At 41.6% G+C, this 26924-nt stretch overlaps 2 protein-coding genes across 4 annotated transcripts in view; one reads left to right on the top strand and one right to left on the bottom strand.

The window, feature by feature from the left end:
* BET1 (Bet1 golgi vesicular membrane trafficking protein) overlaps positions 1 to 8494 on the top strand; it is a 19462-nt gene extending 10968 nt beyond the window's left edge. For 2 of the 3 annotated variants that reach the window (XM_085869699.1, XM_085869701.1), the window contains 3 exons: positions 598 to 698; positions 6339 to 6395; positions 6491 to 8494. In XM_085869699.1, coding sequence (XP_085725825.1) covers positions 598 to 698; positions 6339 to 6395; positions 6491 to 6646 — 314 coding nt within the window. In that variant the 3' untranslated portion in view covers positions 6647 to 8494. The remainder of the gene's footprint in view (positions 1 to 597; positions 699 to 6338; positions 6396 to 6490) is intronic. The other variant, XM_085869700.1, reaches the window with a different exon arrangement.
* A 6739-nt stretch (positions 8495 to 15233) lies between these two features.
* On the bottom strand, positions 15234 to 26690 carry LOC147032269 (guanine nucleotide-binding protein G(I)/G(S)/G(O) subunit gamma-T2-like). The gene is made up of 4 exons (XM_085869702.1): positions 26672 to 26690; positions 18264 to 18366; positions 17915 to 18064; positions 15234 to 15733 (listed from the first exon to the last, which is right to left on the bottom strand). The coding sequence occupies exons 3-4, from the start codon at positions 18008 to 18010 to the stop codon at positions 15608 to 15610; spliced, it is 222 nt and encodes a 73-aa protein (XP_085725828.1). The 5' UTR covers positions 18011 to 18064; positions 18264 to 18366; positions 26672 to 26690; the 3' UTR covers positions 15234 to 15607.
* Positions 26691 to 26924: the final 234 nt, after the last annotated feature.

Below are 26924 nucleotides of genomic sequence, written 5' to 3' on the forward strand. Positions count from 1 at the left end.
CATGCTTCTCAGGGAGCCACCATCTTGGAACTACTCGACTGACGTCATACGCTCAATGTTGCCAGATCTAAAACAGGCAAAACATGGCTTTTACCCAGAGATATAACATACGTCATCCACAACTACACACATTACATTCTCGAACTTAAATCGCCATTTTCAGGTTACTTATTGACTGCCGCCCCTCGTATATACATCCAACACACTTTCCCTTTATTATGTAGATGGTGAATGACTGAAGCATTTTCATATCCATTTGATGTTTTTTTAATTTTTTTTTTTTTACATAATTCCACTGAAATATTGAACTTGTGGTCTGTCAAAGCATTGTGGAGACTTGTAAGGCATTACCTGATTGGTTTCTGGATAATTTTTTTGTTTATGGAGATAAATTTATGGAGATCAGAAGGTATTATAAGACTTTGTAGTTTCTGGATAAGAACCATCCAAAGTTTCTCGATTCAAGCTCTGCCTAGTCCCAAAAGAACCCATTATGTTGCATGAAGGCACAGATGGAGATATAATCGTTATTATGGCACTGTGTTTATATTTCCCACAAGTAGGTAATGAACTGTACATGTGTTCTCTGTTTTGTAGCTGAAGGAGTAAATTATGCCGGAGGTGGCCAACGGTTATATGAAGAAGAAAATGAAGAAATGGCTCAGCACTTGCGTGAGAAAGTCACTGCGCTGAAGTCGGTGTGTAACGACGGATGTTGGAATAATTTGTCTCTCAAAATAGGTTTTCCTGAAAAAGCAGGGTTACTATTTCCAACCTGACAAAAGATACAAAAATACTTGCATATGAGGGCCGTTTATGGTTCGTCTGCACTTTTTGTTGTGAGTTGAGCTCAATTAACATTATGCATGCGCACACTCACGCACATGCACACACACACACATACACACACACACACACACACACACACACACTTTTATTGGTGTGGTGAGACGATGACAAGTATATTAATCTTCACTGAAGGTACACATAACAGCCATTTCTGGCCATCTGCATCTGTGTCACTCCTAATCTCTGGAAGACTTTCTGCTTTAAAGATGTTCTTGAGTGCTTATTGCCTGGTGACTATCTGAATTGTGTACAAGGGGTAGTGGTTAAGCCTTTTGAATCCTATATTTTATGTTGTTTAATTCTCTCCTCCCCCCCCCTCCTCCTGAGTTCACCATGTTCGCCACTGCTGGTGGCCAATGATCTGGGTGGCGCAGCAACCTTTTTTCCTTTATGACACATACTGTCTGCCTCGCACCACATTGATTCTGCTGCATATTGCTCAACTATAGATCTGGAGTTGGGGAAGAAATTTGGAAATGAGGGTGTGGCCAATAACTTATTTGCTCTTTATGCCTTTTGTCAGAAGATCACTGGGATCTTATGAATACTGGTAGATGGGTCTCTCCTAGTGTAATGTCCATCTGAGGGGCAGTAAACTCCTTGATGAAACAACAGGATGGAAATTTTTGGTAGAGAATTGAATCCAAGCTGGAGAGCTCATAGGTGAGTACACTATCTCTCAGCTATTCCACCAGCTCTTTCGAACTCGACTCAACTCAACAAAGGTTGACGTCATTAGTCGGTTTTCTGAGGGCGATTGTTATTGTGCAAAAATGTCACATTATTTGTGTCCAATATTGTACGTCAAATGTCATCGTGTAACAAATCACTTGTATTGTGTACTAATGGCTTCATTGCAGGCAGAAAAAAAAAAAAAATATATATATATATATATATATATATATATATAAATATATATATATATATATATATATATATATATATATATATATATATATATATATATATATATATAATTTAAATATATATATATATATGTCCCAGAAATCTCAAAACACATTTTTCAGTAATCTTTCTGGAAGATGAGTTGAGTCTCAAGTCTTATTTAAACCATCCCTTCAGGAAGAGGGAGTGGGCAGCCCTCCTTATTGCCACATTTTCACCCCCTCTGGCCTTGTATAATGAGTGGGCTGAAAGGGCAGGAAATACGGGATCCCAGCGAGTTATCCACAGACAAATTGGCTGACATCACACAATGCTTGGTTTCATTGTGGTCTGATGAATATGTGCAACCGCAATAACAGTTGAGCAGATGTAATGTGGCTGTTTCTGAAAGGTTGTGAAAATTGAGGCTACCTTAAACAGCCAGATCGCCACCAAAGGTGACTCAATACAGGGTTTTCAAAAAAAAATTTTTAAGAGCTTTGGTCGTCGTGCACAAGACAAGTAAACACCCGCTTTCATTCACAATTGCTAAAAGCATACACAATTAACTTTCATACAAGTTACGATATCGTATGTACACCCAATATTCATCACGAGCACTACACTTCCATCACCAACATAATACACACTGAGGAATGGCTTCTGATGAAACAAACTATCAACATCTGAGAGTGATTAATTTTAAAAGATTCCTTCTTGAAAGGGGAGTTCCTTGCCAGGGAAAGTCACTCGACGTGAACTGTTAAGTCGAGCAGTGAAAGCAGAGATGTGTTGCATTGTGATTGAAAGCTGCGACCACAATGAAATGGAGGAGCAACGGCAGCACTTGGAGAGTCAAGACATGATGATAGTGGACTTAAATAGCCTGGTGTTGGCTTAGTGGTTAGGGTGGTGGCTTGGGATCCTCGGGTCCTAAGTTCAAGTACCATTGGCCACTGAATTAATATACACCAGGAGGTTGACTCAGCCTGTCATCCTTCCGAGGTCGGCAAAATGAGTACCAGTGTACTGGTAAGGGAGACACTGCATCAGTGGCATTGCCACGTCCCAACCAATGATGCAACCAGCATCCCCAGGCTGCACTCGATAGAGAGAGAGAGGACTTAAATGGGAGAGGTGTGGTGTGGGTGCCCGATCTCAGGAACAGACCCCTGCTAAGTTGGCAGACATGTTTGCATATTTGACCACCATGGCAATGGACCACACAGATTTTTTAAAAGTCAGATGATGGATTTCAGATCTTTGTTGATCAGCATGTTGAACATTTGGACTTTGGAAAGATTGATGGGCATGCAGAGTTCATCTACATCAGGAGGAATGTGAAGCCAGAACAATGCCAATCAGCAGATCGTTGCTCAACCTGGGACGTGCGCTGCACTTTGGGCGAGATTAAGTCAGCATGGTGTGAATGTGTGGCAGCGTGAGTTCATTTTCATCATATATGAGACGAGGCTTGTTTTGTCGGTCTGTCTAACTGATGGGCAGAGTTCAAAATATTGGCAATGGTAGCTGAGTTTGATGAGAGTATTGAAATATCACCGTTAACAGTATCACTATCAATAAACAGAACAATGTAACACACAAAGAAAAAAACTTTATAAAAATGAAAAAAAAACTAGATACAACATTTACTCAGCATTGTAATTTACTGAATTCATTGTAAAAAAAAAATTTAATCTACAACAGTATGCGGTAGAGCACATACCTCAACCAGGCTGAACAATTTACATTTTCTAGCCCACTGATAGTCCAGATCTTCATGTGGACCTTCACCAAAATCGAATCAGTTTGTCTTTGTCAGGCACTCCACCTGTCCAAGTTTTGTCTGGATCTGTCCACAACTTTTTGAGATATTGTGCTCCACTGTATATAATTTTTGGCCCTATCTCTCAATGGAAAGAATCACTGAAAAATTATAGTATCCGGATCGTCACCAAAACCGAATCAGTTCGTCCTCATCACACACTTAACCTATCCACCAAGTTTCGTTTGAATCCGTCCATAACGTTTTGAGATCGTGCTCATAAATCGACAAACAAGGGTGAAAAGATAACCTCCATCCATCTTCGGTGGCAGAGGTAATTAATCTAGATTATCAATTTCATAAAGTTGATAAAATTCTGTTTAAATCGTGATTCACGAACTCAAGCAGCTCTTCTCAGAGCTAAGCCTTCGTTAGACTCGTCGTGTAGGTATACATTTGTGAAAGGAGTGATCTGATCTCGCAGAAATTTAATCCACGTCACGCTTGCCAACGGTGTATTGACGTTCTCTGAATTGGTTGTCTTTTGCTTTTCTTGAACCCACGTGCGTAAAGCGAAAAGCGGGGTTAACCAATTGGTTCACTTTGTCGGTCTCTATGTGTCCCCAAATATCAGTTTATGATCGAGGAACAACTTCATTTCAATCAAGTATTCCATTTTGTAAAACGAACCTGCCATTTAACAGTACCTTAGCTTTGAATTTGTCCGATCACGCATACACAGAGCGGAGTGAGATAAATTTTTTTTCACGCTGCCTGTCTGGCAGTCAAACAAAATTGGAAATCATTCCAAGCAGGAACCTTACAGTTTTTAAGGACGTCGTAAAGCACACGACCAACTGGCATGAAGAACTGACCTAACGTGTAAAAGACGCTGCATCAATGGCGGTAAACTTCCAGAATGTTTTTTTTTTCTCCAACCTTTATTTTATTTAACTTGAATTATATACACTAGTGCATGCCCATACGTGTTTGGCCGTATGTGCGTGGCCATACGTGGAAAAAAAAACTTTCAAACCGCTAGCCAGAAACAACAACCACACAGGCCGTTCCTTCACTCTCGCGTGGCCGTACGTGCATGGCCATACATGCAAAAAAAAAAAACTTTCAAACCGCAAGCCAGAAACAACAACCACACAGGCTGTTCATTTGCTCTCGCGTGCCCGTACATGCGTGGCCGTACGTGCAAACCCCCCCCCCCCCAAAAAAAAAGCTTTCAAACCGCGAGCCAGAAACAACCACACAGGCCGTTCTTTCGCTCTCGTAAACGACGACTGGATTGGGGCATTGTGTTTATCTATAAATGCGCATAAGAAATCGAGAAATTATTAGAATACATTGTCATCACTATCCTGAAGTGGTGTGTGCCCGTACGGACTGTTCACATGCATTCCACGAATTATCGCTTGCATTGAAGTAACAACTGCTGTGATACTTACACACAGAGTTAATTAAAATTAAAATCAAGTTTACCTCTCTGTCTTTGCTTGTCATTGTCGGCCGGCTGCGCACCTGCCTACGCAGCCACGCCTCCGCAGCAACGTGTCATTTCATTGGTTGGTTAATAAATAGCCATAACTTGGGAAGCACTTGTCCGATTAATATCAAACCTTGAAAATGCACATCCACAGGGCCCCAGCAATATACCTGGCAAGTTTCAATTAGATCGGACCAGTAGCTGTCGAAAAACAGCGGACACACACACACACACACACACACACACACACACACACACACACACACACACACACACACACACACACACACAGATTGCTGGAATTATAGATAGATGAACACTGTAGAAGACGTTTTTTTTTCTCAAGACTGCATGGGATGAGGTGTTCTATGAACTCTTTATTTTTTTATTTATTTTACTGTGGTGGTGGTTCAATGTTACCACTGCATGCTTAACCACTTAAGAGCCCAGAGCTAAGTGCTGGATTAATTTCATCACGTTACAATCTTGTTTAAGAAATTGTTGTCATCCCCCGGGTGATATTGTAAATGTTCTGCCTCACTTGCCAAACAAATTTCTTTCCTGTCAAATGTCCGCGATTCTGATGGAACTCCACCTGGAACTTGCTTTATGAAATTTTGAGCTCAAATTAATTATCATGTCCACACTTCCAATTCTGACGTTAATGTGGCGATTGCCAAAAAACCACTGTTCTTCATGTTTGTGGAAGTAACAACACCTGTTCATGTGGCATGTTCATCCTTTACTGTTCCTTGTCCTTGTACCTTTTTCAACCACTCAAACATACTTCTCCAGGAGAAATGTATCACTGGACAGTATAGCTATGATTTTTAAATTTCGGCTGGCTTGACATTTTCATTCACCAGAATCTTCAGTACATAATGCTGCTGCTTATCACAGAATGCACTCTTCAATGACTGTCTTGAAAATACCCATAATGCTTTATGAGCAACTTTGACATCACTTCACATGTGAGTTGCAGATGTTGGTCCTTCAGTGGCACAAACTTTTAACGGGACAGAATTATTTTACAGTTTTATATACAACAAAAAGTGTATCGATGTAAGCCTTAAACCAACGTCTTAGAAAATTATCTACTGATAATGAGAATACATAGATACAGGTGGCTCAGGTGAGTAAGCAGATATGTGTTTGTGCTGTTCTTTGCTTCATTTGGATATCAATATAATCAATGAAGTGGAGTTCCATTATGTTGAGAACCAACTCAAATGGTCTGTGAAACAAATTTGTTTTCATGAACAGGACTGGTGAAAATTCCTGATTTGGTAATTGGCTGAGGATGGTAAATGTAGATGTGTGACGGTGTCTTTTATTTCCTTCCAGCTTTCTATAGATATTGGCAATGAAGTAAAGATGCACAACAATCTCATCGGTGAAATGGTGAGCGGATGGGGAATGAGTTAACTCGTTGCATTTGATCAATTTCTTCAACTCTTCTAAAATTTTAATATGTGCTTTTGTCTCGTGCCACACAGGAGGTTGACTTTGATTCTTCTGCAGGCCTCCTGGGCTCAACGGTGGGCCGTCTCAAGAAGTTGGCTGGGGGTAGTCAGACATGGCTCATGCTGTACATGATGCTCTTCGCATGCTTCGTGTTCTTCGTCTTGTACTGGGTTATCCGTCTCCGATGACACTGGATTTTGCTTGACCAAATGCATGTACGATTGCTTGAGGATTTGAGCAGGATTTTGCCGATCATGATCTGTGTTTACCGAGTCTGTTTCCTTTCTCGTGATTGTCTTTGTTCAGAACAAGTTCCAAATCGTGCCAAAACTAACCCACTCTTTTGTAATTATTATTATTTTTTTTCATTTTGTGTGAAACAACACGTGCACATGATTGTTGTTGCTAACTCGTCTATGGAATTTGTTTTGACCCTTTGGGACCTGTCATGGGAGGAACGCCAAAACCATCACTCAGTCTGACAATTCCGCTGAGCTGAAGCCAGTTTTGTGAAAGGAGTGTTGAATTGAAACCTGAAACTTTAAGGCATGCCCATACTGTAAACAATCATCATCAAGGAAAACCCAATTCCTGGCTTTAAGAAGTACTGTTAACTCTTTCCTCATGTTTTTTTTTTTTGCAAAAATTAAGGTTTTTAAATGCAGATTGTATAACTCATCTGGTATTCTCCAGACTTTTGGATAGCTGCAGCTGTAGTCATACTTTGGCCATGATTAATACTCTGTGATGCACTCTTGTGACCTCTTTGAAAGGATGCCATTGCTAACATTCCACATGATCCTGTTCCTTGTTAAAACATCTCTTTTCTTTCGGTATATAAAGAGGTACACGAGGAGGCCACACTTGAACTGGTTATTGTGATCAAGGCGATGTTGATCTTCTTGTGATGGGTATTGTAGTTCAACTATCTGCGTTGGATGGTATACCAACCTCCAGCTACCAATTATTTGGGCCTGTAAATATGTATGTAATGTAAATACACATTGCACATCTTGGTCGCATGCTCCATATTGAGCAATTCTGCAAAGTAAAGTTAGTTTTTCTTTTTTCCTTTCTTTCCTGTTGTATTGCCCAATGTTTCTGCATTCATCCATGGGAACATTGCAATGCAAACAATTCTTAGTTGTCATATTTTCGACAATTAGATGTTTTTACATGATGGCAAGACATGTCGTGATACGCCCGTGATGTAGGGGGTTCGTGTTTCATGTTACTTTGCCTCGCATGGTCGAATGGCCTTGGCGATCTCTGCTTTCCTTTGTTTGAATCTGTGCCCAGGAACTTGGAAGATAAATTTAATTGGGAATGTACTGTCATTGAAAAACGTGCTCTGCAGTAAATCAAGTACAACTGAACCAAGTTTGTTCATTCTACTGTTCCTTCCATACCCGTCTTCCTCGGCATGTTCACATCTCGTCTCGCTACCATGAATTGCTATTTCTTATAACCCACGAATACGTTATTCGATCCTTGTTTTTTTACCCCCTCATCTTGGAAGATAAATCGTGCTCTTTTTCAATTTCCACAGGAAAAGTACGTGCAAGTTCTCATAAAATCTTTTTTTGCGAGTTCTTCTGAGAGTTTCCCAATTTGTTTTGCCCACTGTTCGAAGCATACCTAAAAATACCTTGAGTGGAGACGATCACTTACAATCCTATTCTCCTTGTTTTTGGGGGGTTTTTTAAAATAAAATGTTGCTTTAATCTTTTCTCTTCCTCACAATCAGATCAATTAGTTTAAATTTGGGTGCAAAATTTTGATTTTTTTTCAGATTATCCACAACCACGTTATTTTCTCCCCCCCCCCCCATTGCCCACATATTTCGACGTTTCCAGTTTTACGTTCCTGCGAGTTTCCTTCTGTTTCCATCTTGTCCACTCCATGTGTCCTCCACCAGCTCATTCTTCCCCACATCCCTTGTTTGTCCAAGTACCCCTCTACCCTCTAATTTGTTCCTCAACCCCACTGTTGGTGTCAACCCCCATTGGTATTTCAATAAAAGCCTGTACAGACAACTCCTGGTTTGAGAAAAAGTTGTGTTCTTGGGACGAGTTGTGTTCCTGGACCCTGTTCTCAAATCGAAATGGTTTGCAAACTAGAACACACTAGAGTTTGATTGAAACCAACATATATATAACACCATATTAATAGGTCAAACAGTGTAAAAATAAAATAAATAATAGTCATCAAGGAGAATTAAAAACCAGAGAGTGCTGTGAAGGTAATAAAGTAAGTACAGCACAATAATACACACATATGGACATAAAACAGGACAAAGTTATTTAAATCGATCAAAATGTACATAAATCAGCCAGTCATGTGGAAGGAAATGATGTTCTTCGTTTCCAACATTCTCAAACCGAGAGTTGTCTATGTTGTCGCAATATAGTCGACAAAGTCACCGGAGGCGTTGTGTTTTCGGGTTGTATCTGTCTTTATTGTGTCTACCCGTACACAATAAACTGTGATAGGTTTTCGTTGTCACCATAATTTAAGAACGGCTGAAGGGTTCTAAGTTAAACTTGGTACAGGTATGTATAATGATGCAAATATGAACTAATTTGATTTTGGGTTTGAGGTTAAAGGTCAGAGGTCATGTGAAGTAAAAATTGTGGTTTTTTCCTCACATGACCGTGCTAAATTGTGAACCAGTTATTGGATTTTGACCAAAAAATAAATATGTATAATGTATATACATATACATATATCTTCTTCTTCTTCTTCTTTCGGCTGCTCCCATTAGGGGTCGCCACAGCTGATCATCCGTTATGATCCGCATAATGATTTGGCACAGGTTTTATGCCGGATGCCCTTCCTGACGCAATCCTGGACATCTCTTACGACACAGGGATATGGTACACCTATTCTAACCGAGGCATGCATACATATATGATATACATATACATATATATATATATATATATATATATATATATATATGTATTTCCCCATTGTCTCGGGTTGCTCACCTGCATTTGATTTTTTATTCCCCCGCCCCCCCCTCCAATTTATTTATATTTTCATTTCCGAATGCTTTCTGATGGTTCTGTGATATATATATATATATATATATATATATATATATATATATATATATATATATATATATATATATGTATATATATGTATATATATGTATATATGTATATATATGTATATATGTATATATATATATATATGTATATATATATATATATATATGTATATATATATATATATATATATATATATATATATGTATATACACACTAGTGCATGCCCGTAGGTGCGTGCCCGTAAGTGCAAACAAAACATAAAAAAAACTTTCAAACCGCATGCCAGAAACAACCACACAGGCCGTTCCTTCGCTCTCACGTGCCCGTACGTGCGTGGCCGTACATCCAAAAAAAAACTTTCAAACCGCGTGCCAGAAACAACAACCACACAGGCCGTTCCTTCGCTCTCGTAAACGACGATTGGATTGGGGCATTGTGTTTAATAAAATCGAGAAAGTACAGAAATCGAGAAAGAAAGAATACAGTAAGTCGATAAATCAAGAAAAAAATCGAGAAAGAATACAGTAATCGTCACTGACTGGATTGGGGTATTGGGTTTAAGAAAATAGAGAAAGAAATCGAGAAAGAAAGAATCGAGAAAGAATACAGTAATTGTCACTCTCCGGAAGTGAAGTCCTCACTGTCCGGAAGTTCGCATATGGCAGTTACGATTATTCGCAATTTATTCTTAATGGCCAATTATTCAATTAGCGACAACGTATTTTGCCTTTTCCCAATGTCATCGCAAGGAAAAACACAAAGAGAAGAGGAAAGAGGAGAAAAAAAAAGTGCAAAAAATAATTTACTTCCTGCTTCAGAGCTTACCAGCTCTGATGTTCCCCAATGTTCCCAAACTCTGATGTTCCCCAAATTTATGCACCGTCTAATATGAAAACGATCATAACTTCGGGCATTGTGTTTATCTATAAATGCGCATAAGAAATCGAGAAATTATTAGCATACACGAAGTCATCACTCTCCGGAAGCCCGTACGTTGTAACAGTAATGGGGAACGTGGCTGTGCTTCCCTTCACCATCGGCCACGCCCACGCAACAACGTGTCTTTCCATTGGTTTGGTAAATAAATGGCCATAACTTGCGAACCACTTGTCCGATTAATATCAAACCTTGAAAACGCACATCCACAGGTCCTCAGCAATAAACCTGGCAAGTTTCAATTAGATCGGACCAGAGGTTGTCGAGAAACAGCGGACACACACACACACACACATTACTGGAATTGTGTGTATATATATATATATATATATATATATATATATATATATATATATATATATATATATATATATATATATATATATATATATATATATATATATATATATATATATATATATATTTTCCCCTCGTGTATCAGCTTCGATGCCGGTCGGCACAAAATTTCCATACTTCCCCATTGTCTTGGGTCACTCACCTGCATTGTTTTTTTTTCATTTACTTTATCAGGCACATCCTTGCTCACCTCACTGCTCCTCGCTGGGGTCTTGATTTGCCATTTTTTTTGGCCTGATCAACAATCCTTGACTTGGAACAGGCTGCAATTGGTTTCTTAACGAAAAAATATTTTTTTCATTTTCTTCATTCGTATCAAATGCCTGATCATCATACCTATGAATCACTCTATACATTACAATGCTTAATGCCCGGAGACGTCAGCGTTTGTGGCTTTATTTCATTTCCGTACATGTCATAGCCTCTGGAATCTCTGAAACTCAGCCAAGTTACAAATTTTTTAACTTCTTTATTGACTTCAGCAGTAGTTCCGATTGCAAAAAAAAAGGTGTTCATTTGTCCAATTCGGACCTTACCTGACATTCCGAGCATCTCCAGATGCACTTTGTTTATATGACCGGTCAGCCATTGCTAATCCCTTGCCAAGCCTGCCATTCCTTATCAACCATTTTGTTGCAGTGCTTAAGCCACTTGGTGAGCACGCTACAATATTCACACTGTCACTGAATATATTGTTCAACTTGAACAAGGTTCAGGGCCCACTCACCTGTATTTGGCCCTGCATTGTCATTCAGTGCGTCTGCCAGTGGCTGGCTTGCGAAATTTTATTTTACATGACATTTCCCATTTTTATACGATCTTTTTCATTATACGACCCGTGAATTCAGCAAACATAGATGCATGTAAAAAATTAAACATTTCGTTTTCGTTTTTAAAATTATCTTCAACTGTTTCATTGGAATGCTTGCTTGGGTGGTTAAGCCACTTGACAAGCGCTCTTCCAGCTTTGATGACAATGCTGTGGCATGGTTCTCCGTGGGGACATTTCCAGACTTAGGAAAGCAACATAAATGAGATTGATTACAATGAGTAAAAAATGTTTTCAGTCCTTACAAAGCAATGAATCACGACATCATAGCAGGATAGCTGAGAGGTACGCACACTCTCTCTAAGCTGTCTAGCCTAGATTTGAATCCCAACCCAGTTGGTGATTTATCAATGTGTGTACTGTCTCTCAGATGTATGTAAAACTGGATGTCGCATCTGCCGGAATCTCCCATCTCCTCTCGCCGCCCCCTCTGGCGCTCCGCACTCTCCTCCCCCTCGCCTCTCTCCCCCTCCCCTCTCTCCCCCTCCCCTCTCTCCCCCTTCCCCTCTCTCCCTCCCCTCTAACTCTCCCACCCCTCGAACTCTCCCTGCCCTCTAACTCTCTCTCTGATCCCTCTCTTTCTCCCTCCGATCCTTCCTCTCTCTCACTCCTCTTCCTGTCTTTGACCCCTCTCCCACCCCCCCTCCTCCCCTCTCTCTGACCCCTTTTGTCTCCACTTACTCTTTCTCTCCCTCTCTCTCCCATCCCTCCAACTCCTCGTGCCCCCCCCCCATTCCCATAGAATGGCATGTACAAATCAGATTTGGAGTTCGTCGACCGGAGAGGTGCAAAGGTCGCTGCATGTATGAGCATGCATGCAGGCAGACCTTTTCCAGGTAGTTGGTGTAGGTTCTAAATGCTCTCGCCAGGTTTTATATCAAAGCTGGCAGTTAAGAAAATGTTCCTGTTTGGGTGCGTTTTATCACCCTTCCCTTCCCCTCAGCTACCTTCCCTTCCCTTCCCCTCAGCTACCTTCCCTTCCCTTCCCCTCATGCTGCCTTCCCTTTCCCCTCACACTGCCTTCCCTTTCCCATCACACTGCCTTCCCTTTCCCATCACGCTGCCTTCCCTTTCCCATCACGCTGCCTTCCCTTTCCCATCACGCTGCCTTCCCTTTCCCATCACGCTGCCTTCCCTTTCCCATCACGCTGCCTTCCCTTCCCCATCACGCTGCCTTTCCTTCCCATCACGCTGCCTTCCCTTCCCATCACGCTGCCTTCCCTTTCCCCTCACGCTGCCTTCCCTTTCCCCTCACGCTGCCTTCCCTTTCCCCTCACGCTGCCTTCCTTCCCCCTCCCCTCATGCTTACTTTCTCCCAAGCCCCCACTCCTTTGTACCGCCCATGAACATCTCCCGGTGGTCTGAGCGTGCTGTATTAACATGCTGTGTTTAAATGTGTCCCATTTCGCTCAATTGTGTCCCCGTGCTCCCCCCCCCCCCAACGCATGATGACATGCCAGTGATGTACATTTGTCATTGCTCGTATTCCCGATAGTAGTTTTTTTGTATGCAGAGTCCAGGCTCGTGGAAGAGCTAGTACACTGAACAAATCAGGAGAGAGAGAGAGAGAGAGAGAGAGAGAGAGAGAGAGAGAGAAAGAGAGAGAGAGAGAGAGAGAGAGAGAGAGAGAGAGAGAGAGAGAGACGGGGAGAGACGGGGAGAGACGGGGAGAGACGCGATGTTGAAGCACAAGATGGAGGAATACTTAAAGGAATAGGGGAGGAAACGGCACATGAGGGGACAAGATGGATACAGATGGAAACTCCCAGGAGAGAAAAACTGGAAATTTGGAAGGAGTTGGGCTTGAAGTGATGGAGGGTTAACGAGGGAGGAGGAGAGTTAACCTGTCTTTGTATCCATAAAGACCGATGGAAGAGAGGTTGGAAAATTGATAAAAGTGAGGAAAGGAGTGTCTGGGAGTCTAATTCTGCTATTTTTCCAAGCTTATGAAAATGGCCCTCATTAAGGTGAGTTCAGAACCAAAGTTGGGTTGATGGTTGATGGGCTTCACAACAGCAGCAGTAGCCAGTCCTTCAAGCATTTATATCACGAAATTTCCTTCAATCTGCGTCTCATTAGGCATCCAAGTCAGCCCCCAAGGAGGTAGCAACACCAGGTTTGACATTTCAAGTAGAATGGGGAGAGCTGAAGTCCCATAGGACGTCCTCCATCGGCTGACTCATCAGGAGTATTCCTGCAGTAAATTTTGGAGCTTGTTTTGATGCCAATAAAGCTCTTGCAACCAGATTTTTCTTCTGTCTGACATTTGACATTTGCACTTCATTCCTGTAGCCACACCCCCACCCTTCTCCACTCTGTACAAATACATAAGAAATAGATGTGACCTTGTTGGTGTTTCCATCCTCAAATATCGACTTTTATATCGTGATTCAAATAACAACTCTTCAAAGGAATGGTGCATATTGTTGCAGGTTCCTTTTCTCAAGCTCTTTTTTTTTTTGTAAAGATTTCCATATGTACGTTGTGCTCAATTTGAATTGATCCTGGAAATCTAGTTGTGGATTTTATAAAATGATAGTTACCTCCATCCACCTTCAGTGGTGGTTATATATTCAAACCTGTCTGTTTGTGAGCAGGATATCTCAAAAAAATAACGGATGGATTTGGACGAAATTTTGTGGACAGGTTGGGTGTGTGACAAAGACGAGTTGATTCGCTTTTGGTGAAGATGCGGTTCCAGATACTGGAATTTTTTGGAAGTGTTTCTTCACCACTGAGAGATGCAGAAAGAGAGGGGGGCACAAACAGCTTTAAGTTTAAGGACTTTAAGTCCAAAACTTTAAGTGACTGAACTTTTTCAAGTTGATATAGTACTCTCTATGGTCACTGCAAATACAATCGATTCATTGGGGGAGGTTGTGATCTTGTGATCATTGTGTAAAATTGAAAGCAACTGCCTGGACATCATTTGTTTGAGCTCTGCAATAGCACTGTTTACAATGGATGCTGCCATGTTGTTGAGGGGTATTGAGTGCTCCGTTGGAGTGCTTGCTCGAGTGCTTTGTATCAATGCCCCTTGGCGAGTAAGCGGTAAGCACGCCGCTTGCTCACGGAACATGCCCCTCGTCATCCTGTTTGTGGACCTGCTGTTGAGAGAGATTCTGAGCTAAAAGTGGTCGAAGCCTTGATGGATGGTGCCCATCTGATCCAGATGGTTACAAAAAATATATACTCCTGCAAATATTAAACGTTTTTCTTAAATAGCCCCAATTATTCCAATATTGGTGGGGCGGACTGCCTGTCACCCTGCCTGCGAAACACCACAATGACAATTTATAGCTAGGTCGAAATTCAAACCCAGCTGAAACAGCTCAGAGGTGAGTAAGCATACTTTAAAACCCTCCTGAATCTGGCAGATGTCATACTCTTACTACAGCTTTAAATGCACCATGTGAACAGCACACAAGCAGCTGTTTATTATGGGAGCTAATTAGCTGAGGAATTAAAATCTGAGAAGCAATCTGAGGCAAGTATACTATGATAGGGTTAATCTCTTGCTGCCTTTTCACCACCCCACACTGCCCTCCCAGCCCTCATCCAACCTCTTCCCATCCATCACTACCACCTCCCAGCTGATAAGTTTGCATGAAATGTTTTATTGTGAATGAAATGTTGACTTCATTGGTTAGTTACAGAAAACTTTAGCAGAACATCCCAGACAATAATGGGGGGGGGGGGGGGCGATGATGTGTGGAAGAATGAGGGACAAGGGGCGACGCACGGGATGGACAAGATTGATAAAGCCGCAAACATTGTTGTCAAAATGGACATATTTTGCACGTTTCTGAAACTTAACCCTTGATTGTTGACCAAATTCGTGTTTATGAAGATTCGAGGCATAATAGCCTTGCAGTCATATGCAGCTACACCTAAGTCGACATTACTAAACTCTAAGTACTGTAGTATGTTCTGCAACCTGCAGTGCAGACTATCCATACGAGTGCAGCATACTAACAGATAATGCAGCCGCCCTTTTCCTTAAAGGGATTCTTATCATCAGGTACTCCTTTCACAAGAGGGTCCTCTCCAAGTTGGGATTCGACGTATTGTTTCATCTCTTCAGCTACCTTGGACACCTGCAGAGGAAAGTACCACATGTAGTGAGCATCAAAGCACGATACTGTGGCTTTCTCAACCAAATTTATGTGTGTAATATATACTGTAATTATTACTATAGCAATAAAATAATATTAGATTTATTTATTTTTTGGGGCGTGAATGTCATCTATCTATAATTCCAGCAATCTCTGTGTCTGTCTGTCTATGTGTGTCTGCGACCGCCATTTCTCGACAACCCCTGGTCCGATATGATTGAAACTTGCCAGGAATATTGTCGGGGCCCTGCGGATGTGCCTTTTCAAGGTTTGATATTAATCGGACGAGCCGTTCCCAAGTTGCAGCCATTTATTTGCCAACCAATGACAGGACACGGTGCTATGACATCACTATTGACGTCACAATTGTTCTTTTTTTATTTTTTTGCAGGATTTACGTAAATTCTTCGTTTGCTATGACGTCACAATTGATGCTGGGGACCTGAGTATGTGCCTTTTCAAGGTTTGATATTAATCGGACAATTGTTTCCCAAGTTATGGCCATTTATCTATTTTTTTTTTTTGCGTGTATGGCCACGCACATACAGGCACGCACGCACGGGCCTACACGTATGGCCACGCACGTATGGGCACGCGAGAGCGAAGGAACGGCCTGTGTGGTTGTTGTTTCTGGCACGCGGTTTGAAAGATTTTTTTTGTTTGTTTTTTGCACTACGGCCACGCACGTACGGGCCCGCACTAGTCTATCTATAATTCCAGCAGTGTGTGTGTGTGTGTGTGTGTGTGTGTGTGTGTGTGTGTGTGTGTGTGTGTGTGTGTGTGTGTGTGTGTGTGTGTGTGTGTGTGTGTGTCCGCTGTTTCTCGACAACCACTGGTGCGATCTAATTGAAACTTCTCAGGAATATTGCTGGGGACCTGAGGATGTGCCTTTTCAAGGTTTGATATTAATTGGACAAGTGGTTCCCAAGTTATGGCCATTTATTTATCAACCAATGGCAGGACATGGTGCTATGACATCACTATTGACATCACAATTCTTCATTTATTTATTTGCACCATTGACGTCACAATTCTTCTTCTTCTTCGTTTGATATGACGTCACAATTGACGCTGGGGACCTGAGTATGTGCCTTTTCAAGGTTTGATATCGTTCTTCTTCATCCGTTTCAGCAGTTTCCCAAGTTATGGCCATTTATTTACCAAACCAATGACAGGACACGGTGCTATGACGTCACAATTGACGTGACAATTATCAATTAATTTTTTTTTTTTTTGCATGTATGGCCCCGCACGTACGGGCATGTAATAGTCTATCTATAATTCCAGCAGTGTGTGTGTGTGTGTGTGTGTGTGTGTGTGTGTGTGTGTGTGTGTGTGTGTGTGTGTGTGTGTGTGTGTGTGTGTGTGTGTGTGTGTGTGTGTGTGTGTGTGTGTGTGTGTGTGTGTGTCCATGACCGCTGTTTCTCGACAACCACTGGTCCAATCTAATTGAAACTTGCCAGGAATATTGCTGGGGACCTGTAGATATGCCTTTTCAAGGTTTGATATTAATCGGACAAGTGCTTCCCAAGTTATGGCCATTTATTTACCAACCAATGACAGGACACGGTGCTTTGACGTCACAATTCTTCTGTTTTTCTCTTCTTTTTTTTTTTGCACGTACGGGTACGCACTAGTACTTACAAAAGCATGCATTTAATATTTCTAAATATCATATCATCTTGGGTTTCATGTCACTGAAGCTCGTGTTATTGCATATCAAAATGCATCTCACATCCCCACTGCAACTCCTTTCCTCTTCTTTCAAATTAAATGAGATTAACTATTGGACCATATTTGTTCAGAAGCTTAATGTCATGAGCGATACCTCCATTGTCAACAATAAGCAAAACAAAAGTAAACAAATCTGTTGACATTGTAATCTCGGAAGCTTATTACACAAGTCACCTTCAAATATTCACAAACACCACCATCATCATCCCAGATTACTGTTTAACCTCACTTTACAATTTTGACGAGATTATATCACCAATGTGTCATCCTTATATGGGTATTTGTGGATAACAGAGTCAGATTTCTCAATGATAGATTTCATGTCATTGTACTTCCGTGGAAGAGTCGAATAAGTTAAAATGTTTAAAATTCGTTAATAATGTGACTCCAATTTGTCAAGATAAGTGAAACTAATCATTCTGTTCATACTTTTTCACGGTCCAGCTTCAACTCCTTTTTTAGCTGCGCGATGTCCATCTGCAGGATGTCCTTCTCGGTTCTGTCTTCGGGTGCAACTTCAGTCATTGTCTCTATCCGTGAAACTTTCCGTCAAGTCGTGATGCTTCACATGCACTGAACCTGTAGAACACAAGAACATTTTCAATATTTAGCACACAGTCACGTTCAAGATAGTGGAAACCTTGTATTTGAATCTGACATCTTTGTTGAACTTCCTGAACAAACAATATATATGACGTTTGTGATTTACAGTGAAATATTTATGTGACAATCACATGTAGATATTTACAGAACAATCTAAACATACATGGTGCCTTACCAGGTTGCACAGATTTACGGGAGAGCTCATCGAAGTCAACGCACTTGTGTTATCAGCATGGCTTTTGTAAGACCCCTTCAGCTTGTTCTCCAATACGTGAAAGCTGTTCCTACCAAGAAGAGTATTTATAGTGGAATAAATATGTAATCTCATTATCCTATTACAGCTAAGAATCCATTAGTTTATTGTTTCACCATTTCTCATGGCACAATGATCGAGACAAAACTTATCTTGTCTTGAAAGCATTTGTGAAGATGCAGCAGAGCTACTAATGGTAACTTTTCCACTTTTTAAAAAGGAAAATATCTGAACGTTCCCACTTGTTCTGGACAAAAAGGTTTTGAGAGTCCATAGAGATAATTTTTAAATGTTCCTTGTGGGACCTGGCTGTCTTATCATTGGAAACGCCAGCTGTGTGCCCTCAATCCCAGGTGCATTGCTCGCCGCTTTTACCATGGAAACGGATAGATTACGGGCTTGCCATTAAAAGTAGAGCTTATTATACTTTTTAATCCACGAGTTCCATATTTATGTAAAGGGTTCGATGTAACAAAAGCGCTCATCCATGTGTACAGTTATAGCTGGTTATTTATTCATTACTTTCACTGCAACTGGCCATGTCAACTGCAAACGTTGTTCGGGGTCTAATAACGACGCGCTGCATCAAGCGAGACGATGAAAGAAGTCGTTTTTTTCAACCAGTCATTTTGTTTGTTCAATGTCGAGGTTTGTTCACCTTGAGGTGAACACTCACCACTTCGTTCAAAATCTATGGTTATGTAATCGACACAACCTTATTTACACCATTTGGCATTGTCGTCTTAAATGTGGACTGCGTTTTAGAGTGTTTGTGGAGAAAAGACACTTAGTGTGCCAGTGAAGTACTTTCTAGATTAACTAAAGCCCTCCTGACCTTGCCAAAGCCGACTGGATATTAGTTTTACGAAATCTGTACCTTGTCCCACTTTTAAACCTCTCAGAACTTCACTGAATTTAAATTACCTGAATTTGCAGGTCTCATAACTATTCACATCAACAGGCAACAGTATTGTACGACAACTTACTAATTGTGTGTGGGAATATTACACATTATTTCTGCAAAATAGCAAAATATTTCAGCACCCTCTTTAGTTCCTCAAAATAAATATTCATTTATACTCTTCTTCTTTTATTTTCCTTGGAAAATCTACACTCTGGGCCAAGATTGGAACCCAGGCTTGACAGCTTAGACCTAAGTGTGCATACCTCTGGGATATCGTCTTGGCCTATAATTAAAATAGGCATTATATAAAGCAAGGGGCAGTCTTGGAATGTGTAACAGGAGGATCTGGGGGTGGTAACAGATGGAGGATGTCCCATCAAAAGGGGGGGGAGAACTTTTTGTTCGTCATGGAGAGGCGGTCATACATGTGGAGTTTCGCCTCGATCTGTTCAGCCGTTTTATGAGAAGAAGACTTTTAAAGTTATTAATTTTCAATTCAATATGGCTGCCATACCATGTGACCGATTACAACATAAATTTAAATTCTCCCTCTAATGGGGAAGTGGATTATGCTTGTTAAGTTTTGTGTTGATTGGACAAGATGCGTTTTTCTATCCAAGATGACCTCCAAACCATGTGACTTGTGACATCATAATTTTTACTGTTAATGCAAGCACGGGGGTAGATTATAGTTGCTAAGTTTCGCTTCGATAGGTTATGTGGTTCCAGAGAAAACATTATTTAATATAATTCTTGAATCCAACATGGCTGCCAAACCATGTGACCTATCAATTAGAAATTAACAAACTTATATTCACTGCTCGTTTGCAGTACGTATGTGAAGTTTCCCCTTGATCTGACCAGCCGTTCCGGAGAAGAAGATGTTTGAAGGTTTTAGGGTAAATTCAAGATTGCCACCAAACCATGTGACCTATAAATAAGAAATTAACAAACTTGTAAAAGGATGTCATGTGGAATGTGGGTGTAAAGTTTCGCCTCAATCTGTTTAGCCGTTCTGGAGAAGAAGATGTTTTTAATTTTTTTTTCAAAACAAGATGGCTGCCAAACCAAGTCACTTATGACGTCATTTTTTTCTACGGTGATTTGTTGTCTAGATGACGCTCAAGAAATTTCAGATTTTTCCCATGCAGCGTTCTACTTGACGAATTTTCACCGGCATACCGCTTTACCGATGACGTCACAAAAAAATCACCCGTGTTCCCCATGGGGAGCTTATTAAAATGTATGAAGCAAAAAAATTTTTCCATTGCATGGTTTCAGAGATAGAGTTCCAGAGTTCATCAGTTTTTTTCAAGATGGCGCCCGTACCACATTTCCTATGACGTCATAATTATCAATTAAGTATGCTATCAAAAAAGATACATACTATGGTGAAAATTTCGTGTCGATCGGACTTACGGTTCCAGAGAAAATTATTTTTAAAGCGAAAAATCCCGCAAATTGCCAGCGGAAAAAGAAAAAATAAGATATAAACAGAAGAAAAACAATAGATTACCCAGTCAATTTTGCTGGGTACCCTAATAATGAAAGAAAACGTGATGTAAACTAAATCTAATTGAGGCGCCTCCATCCAGACATAAATCCAGACAAGGGAACAGAAAAATAAAAGACATATCCCTCCTTTGTCCCGGCACTTAGCTGTGTGCCAGAGATGGCCTTTATGGAACGTGGAATTGAGGTGCTTCGTCGTGCACGTGCAAATGTGCCCTCAAAAATTGCGCTCGGCTGCTCTCTCGCAGCAGGACGAATGTATGTCAGGCAATTTGTGAGCGGGATTCAACACCAAGGCTCACATACCCCGTGCAGCTTTCTCGTGCATCGATCGTCCTCACCGACCCGCTGCTTTTCAGAATGGCTGCCATCCCCTTCGGTTACATTAACGAGGCTCGGGGTCCATTCCTCACAACCAAACCAAGAGCCAAAGGCCAGCGTCTTGCTTCACCACGCGAGCCAAAATCGCCTCAGCACGAATGCAATAATCATGCCATCGTCTTCATGCATCGAAGGAAAGCCATTTAATCGTGCCCTGATCTTTCATGCCATCTTCTAGCTACGTTCTCGTCTTTCGACCACGTGCGTCCTTTTCTCCGTATTCAACCCCTCTTCACACTGACCTAGTGTGTGCGCGCTCCCAATCTCTTGGGATTACTGTTTATGTGCAAACAACCCTTCTTCGTCACATCGAACCAAACTCCTCCTCCGGGGTGTGGCCTGCTCGCATGAAACGCCGGAAGGCAGGGCCTCTGCCCAATCAGCACGTTTTGCTTGTTTGTTATCATGGTTTTGGTAAAAAAAAATATAAAAAAAAACGCAACTCCTTCATGGTTGGCTGGGAAATGCAAAAACATAGGAAAAGTTCACAGGGGGCAATCACAAACTGGGGGACATTGTCCTTAATCCCTATCTAATTAACACTGCACCCCCCCCCCCCCATGTGGTGACATGTAACAATTAAGCTCACAGTTTCCCAACTTCATTACATCGAGAGGTCTCCTACACATCCATGGACAAAACAACTTTATTCAATCCTAACTTTCCTATGAAATTCTTCCATATACCCCACAAACATAACATTATAAATCAAAATAGGTGGTGCTAATGTATTTTGTGATTTGAGGGGATTTAAGAGAGGATCCAAAGACATTTAGTGAGGCTTCATCTAGAATATTGTGCATAATTTTTTGTCACTACATCTGAGGATGGACATGGCTGCCACAGAGTCTTCAGTGTCAATCAACTATCTTGATCCTGGGTCTAGCTAGACTAAGCTATGAGGAGTGGTTGAAGGAGATGGTGGTTTCAACATTAGAAAGGAGGGGATCTGATAGAGATGTTTAAGATAATGAAGGGTCGCTGATAATAGGAATAACTGCAGAAGAGTTTTTCTGCAAAATTGACAGTGATGGGATGAGCGGTCACAGCTTGAGAGTAAAGAAGATGGGATACGATGACAGTGAGGGAGGGGTTTTTCACTCGGAGAGTGGTCTCCCTGGAAAGGTGGTGGCAGCAGAAACAGTGGGTGGATATTTATGAGTGTTGGCATGATTGCACAGGCTTCACGGGCCGAATGGCCTCCTGCCCTCCTGTGTTGAAGTTCCTCTTGTGATTTCTTTGAAAATTGTTTGACTGTCTCAGTAAAACACTATTGTTTCTACATTTTCACATGAGCCATCTATTTATTGTGTACACCTCAGGGAAGGGATTCAGTTTATTACATAAATGGAGAGGGGGGCCGGCTGAGGGAATCGGCTCCGAGTTTGCATGCGTAGGGGTCACCATTGATTAAAGCCTTATAGTTTAATTTCGTGAAATATTTTCTATTTTATGAATTGTATTTTTACTTTAAAGACCTTTATTGAAGTATGTGGAGATGGGGGGGGGGGGTTGTTGGAAAAAAAGATGCTGAGGAAGCACAAGTACAGAATTCCACAAATAAGTGTATTCACTTCGAGTCTTGGAGGTCAGTGGTTCAAACCCTGGCTGAGTCATACCAAAGGCTTCAAAAATGGTACGTGCTGCTTCTTTGCTTAACACTCACCATTTAAAAGGTTATGGTTTAAAAAGGTTCACCAGTTTAAAAAGGTTCACCAGGCCTTAAATAAAACTGAAGATAGTCTAAGAGTTTTTGAGGAAGCATAAAATCTGCTTTTTGAAAGGGGAAGGTCATAAGTGTTTGGAAAGACATGAGAAGGTAAAGAGTTCCAGGGTTTGGCAGTGAAGGGGAAGAAACAAACATATTACCGGCCCACCCTCGAGTTTGTAATGGCCACAATAATCATGTGACGTAGTGGCTTGTCGATTATTTTGTGGTCTTGCTAATGGCGGAGGTACACAAGGAACAAGTATCTCAGGAGCAGAAACCAAATATCTATAGAAAAGAGAAAGAGAGCCTACTTTGCAGCGTAATTCGAGTGGGTCAAGTTTTGAGGTCACATTGCGAGAGTTGATAAGTCGGATAACTTTGGATTTGATTCTGTCTAATAAGTATGTTGGGCTAGAACCTCCCCAGATGTGAGAGGAGTACTCTACAAGGACAAATCAATCTATACTCAGAGAGCCGTTTGTGTGTGTCACCATTTTTCTCAGAGATGGCTGTAAGGATCTTCGTCAAACTTTCAGAGGTTCATGTTTGAGCACTGGCGAGTGGTTTAGGCAAAAAGATAAAAATTGAAAATTTTGAAGAAAAAAAAAAAAGTTGGATTTTTTTTTTTTGTTGGAAGATTTATTTTATTTTATTTTGTTTGCTCTGGAGTGCCTCAGCCCTTGTAGCTGTGTGAAAGGTAATATTAAATGATCCCCAACTCCATTCCTTTGTGAGTGTCGGGAAGTGTTTTCGGCTCCGACAAAAAAATAGACCAAGCAAAGCTGGGTACTCCTGCTAGTCCTTTATTATAGTTCAAACAACTGTTCAGAGGAGAAGAATCTACGACATCTGAATAGGACTCAGAGTTTCTTAGAGACAGACTTAGCTATTTGTGGAATGTGTGAAGTCCAGGATAAATTTTACTTTGCGGTTATACCTAGTCGGTTTATTGCATCACATGGCATAATTGTGGAACTTTCAAAGGAGATTTCAGAGTTGAAAGGAGTTTTAGAGAGCGAGAGATGGGAAGAAATTGAGTTTTAGAAGTATTAAACTTAACTTGATTACATTTGCCCCACTGGGAGATCTTGTCCAAATCCGAATTTAAAGAGGTGACTGTAATGAAAGGAGATGGAAATATCGAGTGAGGGAATATGGAGCAGATGTGAAAAGCATGGAGGAATGTAATGTCGAGTGATCAGCATACGAGTGGAATTGGTTATTTGGAGAAGAAAGGAGGTCATTGATTAAAAAAAAAAAAACAGAAAGAATGTTGGAGAAAGGATGGAACCCTGAGGGGCACTGCTGTTGATAAGGAAGGAGGGAGATGTTGAATCAAAAACAATTATGGAGATGGAGCGGTTGGGAAGAAAGCTTGATATGAGAGAGAGCAGAGTGAAGGAGAAAAAGGGAAGCTTGGATAACAGACCCCCCTGCCAAACTCTGTCAAAGGCTTTTGATATATCAAGGCTTACAGCAAACATATATCAACTCGTGCCAGTCGGTCGGTCGTGTCGACACGACCGACCGACCAACTCGACAAACACGACCGACCGACCGACCAATATGACCGACACGACACGACTGACCGACCGATATGACCGACACGACCGACCGATATGACCGACCGACACGACACGACCGACCGATATGACCGACACGACCGCCGGGAGCCACAAGGGACCGTCACCAGCTGTCAGCAACTGTCACCAATGATCAGGAGATGTAAGGAACCATCCCTAACTGTCAGAAGGTATCATGAGCTGTAACCAATGGACAGCTGTAAGGAGCTGTAGGCAACAGTCATGAACTGTAAAGAGCTGTCACCAACCATCAGGAAGGCGGTCCTCCCGTCCTTTTCATCGGTGAACAGTGTGGGCGAAGCCTCAAGCAGACCAGCCAAATCCAGCTTGCCTAATGGTGCATCGCTGCACATGATCTCTACATCGAGTGAGATGCAACCCCCAATTAACACATTCCCGGCTCACGACACCATGTTTGGGGCGCTGGACGGACACCAAAGGGCGGCCATTTGCTGGAATTGCCAAGCGAAAACGTGGGGCGCTCACAAAACATCAACGGAAGCCACAACCCCCCCCCCCCACGCACCCAGACACGGACAGGGGCCACCTCGTGTCTACGGAGCTGCTGAGTGGGGTGCCAAACATCGACGGAGAAAGGCGGATGCCAGGCGTCGATGAAAGAGAGGTGGGTGCCGAACATCAATGACAGAGGTGGGTGAGGTAAATGATCCACAGCCGTGTCTGACCATCAGAATAACTGTTCAGGAAAAGCCCAATGTGTTTAATCAGATGTCCTGTGAGTCCAAAGTGTAAATATATCGTCCACCTCCAAGCCAATGTATCCTGATGGAAGGGGTAGAATGAGTCTCTGTTGGGCTCCATTGTTCTCACGTGCATGAACATGTCGTAAAGAGGAAAAGGCTATCCCATTAGAAAGGGATTCTGTTCTCTACCCTTCTCCAATGCAACAAAGTTAGAATCCCACCGGACAAGGGGATGGGTCTATTCTGAACATGCATTTATGGAAATAACTATCTGAGGGCGTGGATGTTGTGACGTGTGCATTTGTCAGATCCAATTCTGAAATCCAGAACAAAATATATATATATATATATATATATATATATATATATATATATATATATATATATATATACATATATTGTGTTTACACTTACCTTTTTAAGCTTGAAATTACAAGGGCAAGCACTTACCTTGTGTAGGTCTTCTTGGGTTGCTTTACGCAGCTTCTTCGGCTTGAGGACTGAGGGGTCAATTATTTATATAATCCTAGTCACCTGGGTTTAGTTGATTAGGTGAGAACTGATTGGCTATTCCCTCCATTCACACGTGAGACATGTGGGTGGGTCTTGCAATGCTGGGTACCGTTACTCGCAGTAAATAAATGAAGAAACATGGAAGCGATTTTTTAAAAAATAATAATAAAACACGACCGTCTCACACTGCACTAATGAAGGCTATTTGTACTTCCTACGACTTTGCCCTTTGACATTTTAACCCAATTATTAATGTGTCTTCCCCATATTTTCATAATAAGGGTTTGTTGAAAATGTGATGACAAAAGCTCAATGGTTAAAAAAAATGTTATACCCTACACAGACACAGACACAGACACACAATTGCAAAACCGCATCTCCCACTGTGCGGGTGGATGGGCTAATTTCTCGATCAGTGTGAATTTTATGGAAGCAAAACTTCAAAGGGTACAAAAAAATATTTTTGTGTACAGCGTTGAGGGTTGTGGAGGAGCTAGAACACATCATGGACCAGAACATAACAGGATGAAAAGAGGAGTAGAAAGAGAGGGAGACACCAACAGCTGGGTTGAAGGACGAAATAGGAGACTTGGATAAATGAGGAATGTGGTGAAGAGTGAGATGAAGGGGAGGCCTGAGGGGGCAAACAAGATGGATATACTTGCAAACATTGAATCACAGAAGTGGAAGGAAAAGTTGGAAAATCGGAAAGAGGTGGGCTTGGGAAGGGTTAATGGAGGCAGAAATATCATGGTTTTGGGTGGGGGTAATCTGAGGTGGTGGTGAACAGCTGACTTGAAGTCATGGATGGAGGAATGAGATTGAATATAGTGAGGAAGTTGGTTCCACGGCTGGGGAAAAAAAAAGAGGAACGAATGAGATTTGGGAGTTTTACCAAAAGGGTTGCCGGAAGACCACGTGCACCCTGCATAAACCTGGGAGGGGGGAGAGGTGGTTAACAGATCACGGAAAGGGCAGAGGGTGCAAACCAGAAAGGAGGTAGTATAAATCAGACCATTGACCTGTATGTGACGTGAAAGTGGTCGACCCAGAGAGTCGGCTCCATCCAGCTGCGCTCGAAGGCCTCAGGTGGATAAAAATTCACATGTGCCACGGAAAGACTTTGCCTGGCGGAGGATGCCCAGTTCAAAACTGGCTTTGGAGGCCAACTGAGGAATGTGATTTGCCAAAGAAAGATCATGCCTGATCGTGAAGCCTAAAAGTTTGAATGACTGAACTTATTCAAGAGGATTGATAATTGGAAGTGGATGGGAG

Source organism: Eptatretus burgeri, chromosome 2 (assembly GCF_056783735.1).
Source record: "Eptatretus burgeri isolate ZD-2024b chromosome 2, Ebu_testis_v1, whole genome shotgun sequence".
NCBI lineage: Eukaryota > Metazoa > Chordata > Myxini > Myxiniformes > Myxinidae > Eptatretus > Eptatretus burgeri.